The sequence below is a fragment of the Daktulosphaira vitifoliae genome, unplaced genomic scaffold (genome assembly GCF_025091365.1).
Source record: "Daktulosphaira vitifoliae isolate Bord-2020 unplaced genomic scaffold, ASM2509136v1 Scaffold_5, whole genome shotgun sequence".
Lineage (NCBI taxonomy): Eukaryota > Metazoa > Arthropoda > Insecta > Hemiptera > Phylloxeridae > Daktulosphaira > Daktulosphaira vitifoliae.
In genome coordinates this window covers 30002216-30013035 of record NW_026099576.1, presented here as the reverse complement: position 1 = coordinate 30013035, position 10820 = coordinate 30002216, and the positions used below count along the sequence as shown (strand labels likewise).

General features: G+C 24.9%; 1 protein-coding gene across 2 annotated transcripts in view; it reads right to left on the bottom strand.

Annotated features, from left to right (window-relative positions):
- LOC126907273 (uncharacterized) overlaps window positions 1-10522 on the bottom strand; it is a 58934-nt gene extending 48412 nt beyond the window's left edge. Inside the window, exons 1-2 of one of the 2 annotated variants that reach the window (XM_050688428.1) lie at window positions 10202-10522; window positions 9553-10135 (exon numbers count right to left, since the gene is read on the bottom strand). In XM_050688428.1, the coding sequence (XP_050544385.1) occupies window positions 9553-10135; window positions 10202-10436 (818 nt within the window). In that variant the 5' untranslated portion in view covers window positions 10437-10522. Of the gene's footprint in view, window positions 1-9552 lie in introns of both variants that reach the window. The other variant, XM_050688427.1, reaches the window with a different exon arrangement.
- Between the last annotated feature and the right edge of the window lie 298 nt (window positions 10523-10820).

The following is a 10820-nucleotide window of genomic DNA, read 5'->3' as shown; positions in this document are numbered from 1 at the left end:
CACAATTTCATACTAAATTTAAAAACTATAATTAGTATTTATTCATATATTATATTTTAAAATCAAAGAACTACTAATCAGGATATAATTAAAGAAATAAGAGTTCATGTTGCTTTTAAAATATTTCACCAATTTCTCTAAAGGAAACACTATCTACAGATTTGCATCGAAGCGTTTCTTATGATAGTGATTTTAATCACTGTCAGATATCATCTATACTTGTCCCATCTATGCCTCGTCCACACTGTGCCTCGACCCCACTGTGCTACCGTTTTTTTTTTTATTAATTATTTTAACAAATGTATATAAGTCTTATAATTAAAATTAACAAAAGTAACATGAATTTTACATTATTAACTTTTAATATGAAAATGTAAGAGTATAGAGGAATAATAAGTGAGAATGAAAGTGAGAGTATGCGAGTTTGTGTGTCTGTGCTAATTGTACTAGCCCTTTTATATTAAACTAGTTGGTAAGGTGATGAAAGGAGGCTAGTTTTTCTTAAGAATTTAACTATTTAATCCTGCCGTTTGTTCGGCGCCACAGATACGCTTATGGTAATTAAAAAGATGAACATTAATGCAAACATCGCTTCAAATGAACGATATATTTGTAAAAAGTTATAAAATAATTGTCGGTCAGAAAAGAATTTAAAATTGATAATTATTTACGTGGAAAGATTATTCTAGAAGTTTCTCGAATATTCTCAAACTTCTATTTTGATTCATTACAATACTTATATATTATAAAAATTGTAAACAAACAATAAATAAGAAAATAGGAGATCATGTTTGTTTTAAAATAATTCCTTCTGAATGTTAAATATTATCTATAAATTTGCATTATCGGTTTTTTATAATAGTAATTTTAATTACAATCAGATATGTATACATGTCTCAATTGGTCTGGTTTTTGAATTATATATTATTCATAAATTTTCTTGACTTAATCCCTGCTTCTTGAGGTTGGCCATTGAATTAAATATTATTAAAAACTAAATTGTATACATAAAGAAAGGCTGCATTTAGGAATTGTACTACTCGGGGTACTTAATTTTACTGTCCCCGATAACTTTTTTTACTTTGCTCATTAAAATAATTTTTCTCTATTTTATTATTTGAATGAGCCGAATAAAAAGAAGGTTTTCAATTCAATATTATATTGTTTCATACTTTAGTACTAACTGTGGTAATTTAAATTACTAACCTTCCCTCACTAAATGCTACCTTGACAAGAAGTCATGTTTCAAGGTCTTTTAGTCATGCTAGTATATCACATTAAAGTAATTATTTATTTAAAATATAGAATTTAGATCTTGGCAAAAAAATGTTCATTGAAAGTTGTCAATATTCGAATGTAACAGAATATTGCAATTTTACTGTATTTTTATAGACATTTATATAGGATAAGGAACTGAAAAAAAATTTTTGGATAACGGTATAGGTTCGGTTTTTATTTTTATAATAATTTCAGTTTTGATATCAGTTAATAATAGTTTAAAATGATAATCGACCAATTTTCATTAAATTATCTTTTAAGCTACTTACATAATTAAAATGTATGCTGATCTAATAGAAATACAGCAGACCTACTTTATTCAGGAAAATTATTATTTGTAATAATTATTAGTCAAATTATTTAAATAAACCATAATTTTATCTTAATTGTTATGTCAGTCCCTACTGAATTTCTTAAAAAAAAGAATATAACAAAAACGTAAACTAAATTAATTCAATTTCTTTAATTCCAAAAAACACTATTTGATAATTTTAAAACAACACTAATTCTATAGAATTTAAGCATTCTAAAAACTATGATTGACAAAATAATTTTAATAGATTATTCATCACTTAAATAAAATGTTTTGAGAATGACAACCAAATTTTTTAATTAATTTTATCAAGCCCTAGATTTTTATATTCGTTACTGATGAAATCTTCACAAAACATATATAATTCTGTACAAGCCTGTTGACAATCGGAAATAGGATTAGTAAACGAATGAGCAAGATTTGTAGCATTAGCATTATTCTTGCTAACATCTATAACATCTCTTTTAAGAAATAATACTTTTTCGTGATAAAAGCAATGCTTAACATGAACTCGCCTTGCATTTCTTAAGTTTAATTGAATACAGAATCTTACATTTTGCGCGTTTGCGAGATAATTGTTTGTTACTTCTTTTAAATTTAATGTACCGTCAGAAAAGTCATCTCGTAACAAATTATATTTCTTCATCACCTCAAGTATATTATCAATTATTTTTTTTATTGGTGATAAGCAATAAAATGCTCCATTTTCATGCCATATTGATGCTTTTTTTAATTTTTCCATTGCTGTATTTAAATAATTTAATAAATCTTGGACACTTTTCATAGTCAGAAAAAAATTACTCACACATTCAATATAACTTTTTCGATTTTCCAATTTGTCTGAGTTATTCTTTTCTTGTTGACTTAAGTCTATAACTCCAGAAAAAATTGTAGTGACATTTTTTAATATGTCATAAAATCTACATCTTAATAGTTGAGTGATATACTGTTTTTTAAGATGAAAATTATTATTATTTGCTTGATCTCTAAGCACTCGGTTTAAACTTATGTCTTGGCCGTTATGATTTATATATAGATAACTCAAAGTATTCCAGTTTCCCTCATTTATAAGAATGTTTAAATTTACTATTTCCATTACTTGCGAATGAGGATCAATGAAATTAGGTACAAATAATGAATCACGTCTATATAAAGAAATAACCAGTTAGAAACATATTATTTACATGTAAACACAAACAATTGGCTTCTGTTTCAAAAATATAAAAATTTCACCAAAAATTACTTGAGTGATTAAATTAAATTGTTTTATAATTAGTACAATTTTTTTGAAAATCTCACTCTAAACCTGCCCGCAGGGAGAATTCAAAATAAGAATTTTTGCACACAAGTTAAGGTTTTTCTTAAAACTTCCATAACTTTTTGAAAAATCAACAAATCAACATAACTTTTTTTTTATACTAAAACATTAGAAATTTCCCTTTCGTTTGATATCATTTTGTTGAAAATCTAACACTTAACCTGCTTATGGGGGGGGATTTAAAATAGCAACTTTTTTACAAAAACTAACTTTTTCAACTTAATTTTTGAAAATGTTCCGGAAATACTGCGTCCTTTAAACATATATCAAATTAAAGCTTATTTTATGTACTACAAAATGAAAAAAAAAAATTTGTCCCGACACTTTTTTTTCTACATTTAAACGGCTGCCGTAGTTAAAAAAACACTATTTTTGTGTTAAAATTTTCGATTTTAAATTTTCAACTTAAAAATGCTATAACTTTTTGAAAAATGTATATATCAGCACAAATTTTTTTTTTTGAATACATTATATTATATCTTTCATTTGACTTTTTATTAAAATTGGACAATTTCCCCTTATATAGGAGGCGTCCAATACTTGAAATATTGTAAAAAACGTAGATCTTTTTCTACTGAACTTTTGAAATTGTTCCAGAAATACTGCGTCCTTTAAACATACATTAAATTAAAGGTTATATTATATACTATCAAATGAAAAAAAAAAATTTGTTCCGACATCTTATCTTTTATGTGCAAATGGCTGTCGAAAATTAAAAAAAAATGTAATGTTTGCGATAAAAATTACCTTTTATTGGGATGTTTTTTGTACTTAAAACTGCCATAACTTTTTCAAAAATGAACAAATAAAAATAATATTTTTTTCTATTGAAACCTTAGATATTTCCCTTTCATTTGATATAATTTTTTTTGAAAATCTATAACTTATTCTGCTGACTGGGAGGATTTAAAATAGTAACTTTTTTACAAAAAATAACTTTTTCAACTTAATTTTTGAAAATGTTCCGGAAATACTGCGTCCTTTAAACATATATCAAATTAAAGCTTATTTTGTGTACTATAAAATAAAAAAAAAAAATTATCCCGACGACCTATCTTCTATATGTAAATGGCTAACATTTTCAAAAATATGCGATTTTAACAAATTTTTTTTTTTTTAATTAAACACTATCTACAGATTTGCATCGAAGCGTTTTTTATGATAGTGATTTTAATCACTGTCAGATATCATCTATACTGGACCCAACTATGCCACGACCCCACTGTGCCGCCACCCCACTGTGCTGGGTTTTTAGTTAAAGTAAATCATTAAAATTAATTCAGTTCAGTATATTTAATTTGTAGAATCTATATGAACACCAAAAGTTAATTAGAAATGATTTCTATTTAAGTGATCTATTACAATAAAAATGCAAAAAATCGAGCTTTACTTATAAATTTACAATAAATAGTAATATTAAAATTTCCTGAGTGTATATTAATCTTAAACTTACAAGTAGAGCTAAAAGTTATGGTAATAAATTCATTTTTTTTTTATTATAAACTTTCACTTTAAAGGGCAAAAAAAAGTAGATTAAAAGTAATTACTTTTAACATATTAAAAATCAAAATGAATAATAATTTGAAAACAATTATTTATAAAAATGATATAATGTATAATTAAAAAATTGATTATTATATAATAATATATTATATTTTTTAATCTAAGAATTACTAATCATGTTATAAATAAGAAAATAGGAGTTCATTTGCTTTTGTAATTATCCACCAATTTCTTAGAATTAAACCATATCTACAGTATTACATCGAAACATTTCTAATGATAGTGATTTTAAATACTGTCAGATTAAATCTATACTGGACCCAACTATGCCACGTCCCCACTGTGACGCGACCCCACTATTCTAGGTTTTTTTTTACTTAATAGTGTCATTAAAAATTAAGGAGAAACATATGTTTTTTTATATAAACATTTTAGGCCTTTTCCTTATTTTAACTATATTTTATTTAAAAATCTGACTCTTGTGCACTGAAAGGAATTCAAAACTGCTACTTTTACATGAAAAGTTAATCTTTACAACATAACTTTTTAAAATATTCCGAGAATCTACAAGCTTATATTACATATAAAATTAAAGCTAATGTTACAAAAAGAATTGTTCCAATGATTTACCTTTTATTTATAAATGGTTGCCTTAGTTAAAGAATATTTTTATAAAAAATTATTTTTGACAATAGGTTAATTTTGAGATATTTTTTTATACATTTAAAATGGGGTTTTTTCAAATTTTTGACAGGTTTATTTACGTTAAAATTAGGTTCTTTTAAAGTATTAATCATTAAAATTGGTTCAGTAACAGCTGAGAATTTTTATGGACAAACATAAAAAAACTCACATCATCACAATACTAATACTTTTATCATATTACCGCAAAGAATATTTAAGCCTAATTTATAGATCAAAGTTTTGTGGTCAAAAGTTTAATTTTAGAAATAAATTTAAAATTGTTTCAATAAATTAAATAATTTCAAAATTGTATAAGCATAAGTATATCGGATATTTTTTAAAAACGAGGCAAGAAATAAATCAGGACCGCTGTATCGTGTTATCCTTTAATAATTCCAGACTATGAAATATGTTATATAGAGATAATTGGCATTAAACTAAAATATAGATATTATTTGAATTAATAATTATTGAATTAGAATCTTTCGTAAGAGTAAAAAAAATAATTCTAAAATAAATTAGCTATAGAATCTGCATTATCAGCCTAATGATTCTCTAAATTGATTATGTAGGGCATTAGGGAAGTCCATAAAATAGAAATTCTCAAAATTCGATTTGAGCGCACCAAAAAATTGTTCTAATATATGTAAAAATAAGCAATGCAAAATTTGGTATCGATAGGTTAATGTAAACACATGCCGCAAGAGTATTGAAAATTCAATCAAAAGGGTAGTTATTCAGTTATTGTGCTTTGTTTCAAAATATATTATTTTTACGTAAAAGTTTATAAGAAAGAAATTATACATGTAATTATTTTACATAAAAAAGGTTATTAGCAAATAACTCATAAATAAAATATTTACCCTTCAAAAGTATAATATTCCATAAATATTATGTTTACCAGTAAAATTCATATATTTCGGCAATTTAAATGTATACGATGAACCGTTCGAGTTATAAAAAAATTTCATGTATAATTTGTTTGAAATTTAATTGTTATACGTGTTTTTTAAGGAGGTAATAAAGAAAACTTATGAATAATAATCATTTTTCTTTGATAATTAAAAGAAATGACGATTTCTTCCATAATAAAATAACATATGCTCACAAATACATATTAAAACTAAAAGAAAATATTTGAAAACGATATTAATGCACATAAAATTAATATCACATAAAATCAAGGATTTTTCAATCTATTTAAAATTAGTAATAGGCAAACACACTGTAATGTGTTTAATACCAAAATATAATAATAAAAAGATTTCTACCAGTAATTGTGATTTCAAAGGTTATTTTTTTTTGTAATATGACAATATATGATGACACTGTTAAGTTAAATAGTGTTGTTTTAATAGTATGCTATAGTTTGTGTTTATTTTATTTATTGTATCAATTTTTAGATTATTAGAAATTTCAATACCTACATTAAATTATTCCAAACACTTTTTATTTCATTCAAAACAAATTGTAGGCAGTAAATTGCCGTTGAATAAACACGCTTATTTTACAACTTAAGTCATGACAAATTAATTTGTATTTTAAGTGCTTGACACGGCACCGCCCAACACTTTAAGCTGGCGCTCACTCGTGTCTCTCTCGATATCAGCCGTCCAGCTATTAATATGACAATCGGATGTCTCCCCTCCCTTGACACCGAGATAAGGACGCCGCCAAATATAGATTATTGAAATTGCGGTGTGTTCCGTTTTGGAATACTTTAACTGGTTGCTCCGTTTTTTTTGTTTTTTTTTCTAGCCTTTACTAATTTCCTGTGTTAATTAGGTTTGTTTCCTTTTTTTCCTTTGGCGATTATTAATAGTGCATTCTTTAACTATTGTATTAATACATATATATAAAGTGTTGCGACACCTGTATCTAGGCTATTAATATATACATATATTTATATCGGCTGCGAAAGGTGTATTTTTTCATAAGTAAATACATATATCTACTTATTTGTACTGTTACGCGTATTATCTCCTTGTGTTAAATTATATGTTCCTACAAATCAAGTGTTCACACTTATTTTTTTGGATACGCGATATGCTAAATTAGTTATTGCTGAAGTTTCATTATTCTGGCATAAAGATAGAATTCCGATTAAGGAAGAACAACGCTGTGTGTAATTACTTGATAAATTGTATTCAAACATAAGATAATTTCAAAAATCGTCAAAAAGAACTACCAATAAACATCTAAATAAAATCAGTCAATATACGGAACAGTTAAATAATTTATTTGATATTTCTCATTCTAATGCAATAGATATGATGAAAATTGAGGAAGATAAAAAGTTTTTATTGTTACAAAGACAGAAAGGTAGACCTGTTTCCATGTTAGGTATCGACAACAAATTGTCTCAAAAGGAAAAAAAAATGAAGAGTTAAAAAAAAAGAACAAAAAAAACATTCACTATTAGAAATGGAATCCACTGGTACGATGGGATCACTTAATTTTCTTTAAAATTAAGTACAATTTAATACTATTTTTTTTTTTTGACAATGTTGCTGAGTTAAATTTTTTTAGTTCCTCAGAATATGAAAAAGAAGATGATTTGTCTGGTTCACCGCATTTTTCAATAACATTAGATCGATTAGATCGATGCAAGATATCTGAAAGTGATGCTGTACATTTAATTATTTTTACTGCTGAACCATTAGGCAATAACGTACCAAAGTTAATAATCAACCGATCAATTATTCGACGGGAAAGATTATTTTAAAAATTTTAATTCTTGAATAAAAATAGTTTTGTCTTGTATTGGGATGAAAAACTACTTCTGGACATTATGAATAGAGCTAAAGTTTATCGATTGCCAATCTTGGTATCATTTAAAGGAGTAAGTCAATTACTTGAGGTCCCAAAAATTGAGAGTGGTTCTGACGAGAATCAGGCAAATGCAATTTTTGATTTATTAAAAGTTTGGGATGTAAAAGATAAAATATAGGCCTTGTGTTGTAGTATAACAGCTTCTAATACAGGTCACTTAAATGGCGCTTGTATATTTCTTAAACAACTTCTAGAGCGTAATGTGTTGTATTTACTATATCGCAGACATATATAGGAATTAGTACTAAAAAATCTTTTTGAGGTTAAACTTAATTTATGTACAACTGGTCTAAATGAACCAATTTTTAAATAATTTAAAGAAAGTTGAACTTGTCTAGATTTGTTGAATTTTGATATTGGTATCAATGATATAATTATAAAAAATGCAGTTGAACACATTAAAATTAATACAATAAAATTTCGTATAAAAACATTAATAATTCACCAATGTAGAAATGACTACAGAGAATTTCTCGATTTATGTGTTATTTTTTTAATGGTGTAAAATTTCACTACCCTGATGTTTTTCATCACACTAGATGGATGTCTAAAGCAATTTATTCGCTAAAAATATAAATGTTCAGAAAACAGTTAAAGTTTAAATACGAGAAGAACATACATTTCGTGATATTTGTGTATTATTGGTAAAAGTTTATGTTGAGGTTTGGTTTAAAAGATCTATTGCCATAAAATCACCATTTAATGATTTATGTTTCATAAAAGTTTTAATTAATTATCTTAATTATTTTATATCTAAAGCTGCAACACAGAAATTTTCACGGCATTTGTCACCTGAAAATGTAACTTAAGCATTTTTTGATAACAAAGTACCTGCAGATATTAAACTAAAAATGGTTTAAGCATCAAGAGAGACATCACAAAAACAAGATAAAAACAGCTTAAAAAAAATTACAATAAACCTTAATGATACTAATATATTTTTAAAAAAGAATATGATAGCTTTTTATCACTAGAATTGTTAAACTTGTTTTAAAAGTTTAAAATCCTGATTTTCAAAATAGTTTGAAAGTTTTATCTAATATTCTTGTGACAAACGATGAAGCAGAGAATAAATGAAGAAGTGAATGAAGTACAAAAACAGTTTCTACTACAGTCGTTAATGATTATAGATCAAAATATGGAGATTTTTCTAAACATACATTGTAGATAAAAATTAACAATCCATTCAAAAACAAAATTTTTTTTATATTGTGCTTATTAGAATAATTATTTTTAATATTATTTGATTTTATATTTTTTTATGAGCATTAAAATCATTTTTCAAATTTTGTTTTAACATTTTATTAATTGTTTACTAATTTTATTTGAGTTTGAAAAAAATTTTAAGGACCACCTTATTGAGTATTAGTATTATTTTTTCGATTTTTCGATCTGTGTAAATTTTCAACATTTACACAGATACGAATTAAGATGCTTCTGTAAATTATAATAAGCATTTTATTCTAAATATTTATTATAGCGGTTTTATAATTATTTTCAATGGGCTCTCAATTTAAAAAATTTAAATAGAAAGTTTTTTTTTACTTCTAGAAATATTAAAAAAATGTAAGATGTGAGATTTTATGCCCTAAATTAATGAAAAATTAATAAATTATTAATTTACTTGTATAAAAGCGGATTAAGTATTTCTTTAAATCCAATGTCTTCATAATTATATTTTATGGTGTCCTCGAAAAATGAAACTAGCATAATTAACACAAAATCGATAGTAGTTACATTGGCATTTACTAATTTGTATTGTAAATATTTCTCTTTAAAAATCAAATGATAGTAAACTCGGCCAGGGAATTGATCAAAATCACATAATTTATTTTCAACACTTTCTGCCTTTAAATATAATTCATTAAGGAATATTTTAATATTTAAAAGCACTGAAATCGCATTTTCAGGTATTAAGTTACCATCTTGATCAGTATAAAATGATCGATCTGATATTTTCATGGTATTTATATAATGATAGGCAAAATAAATTTCGTCTACCATGACGTATGGGCTTTCTAAAGTATGTATAAATAAGAATTTTATATCTATATAACTCATAAATGTCATTACATGGTACAAATTGTCAAACATATTCATTGAATTTTTCACTCCATGTTCAATACGTTGGGTACAATTGATAAATTCTCCGAATAGATGATCTGTTGAATACTTTTCACATTCTGTTATGCTTAAAGTAATGAGTTCTACATAATTTTTTAATATCTCGGTATACTTGTAGTTAAGTAAACGAACAACAATAATAAACATACCTAAAATATTGTTTTTGTCAATTTTTTGTGTAAATGCATCTCTTATTGTCATGTTTCCATACTTATCTTGATTTAACTGCAAATGTTTCATTGAATCCCATCCTTTTTGGACACAAATATGTTTTATTACAGTAATGACATATTTTAAATATCTTCCTTTTACAGATTGTGGACATAAAGCCGGTACATGCCATAAGTGAATAAAATATATAAAAATAAAAATACTGACCTGCATTTCTAATAAATTTGTAAAACTGATATGAGATGGTAATACTTTTTTTAGTGTACAATTTTAATTTCTGTTTAAAAAAATAAAATTGTTTTTACTTGTTTATGAACTAATAGTTATAATTTTTATATAGATGTTATATATATATTCTATTTCAAAACGAACAATAAACAAATAATTCAGACGATCTTTTTTGATAGTTTACTATTTTTATTTACTTAACATATTTTTTAGCTATAAAATATTTGAGCCTAACTATTTGTTTTAATATATTTGTAAGGTAGTATATTTTTCTAGTTATAAATAAAAATTTTATGACTGAATATATATATTAATTTTAATCATGCGATTATAATTCTACATTTGTATGTACCAATTTACATGAACTTA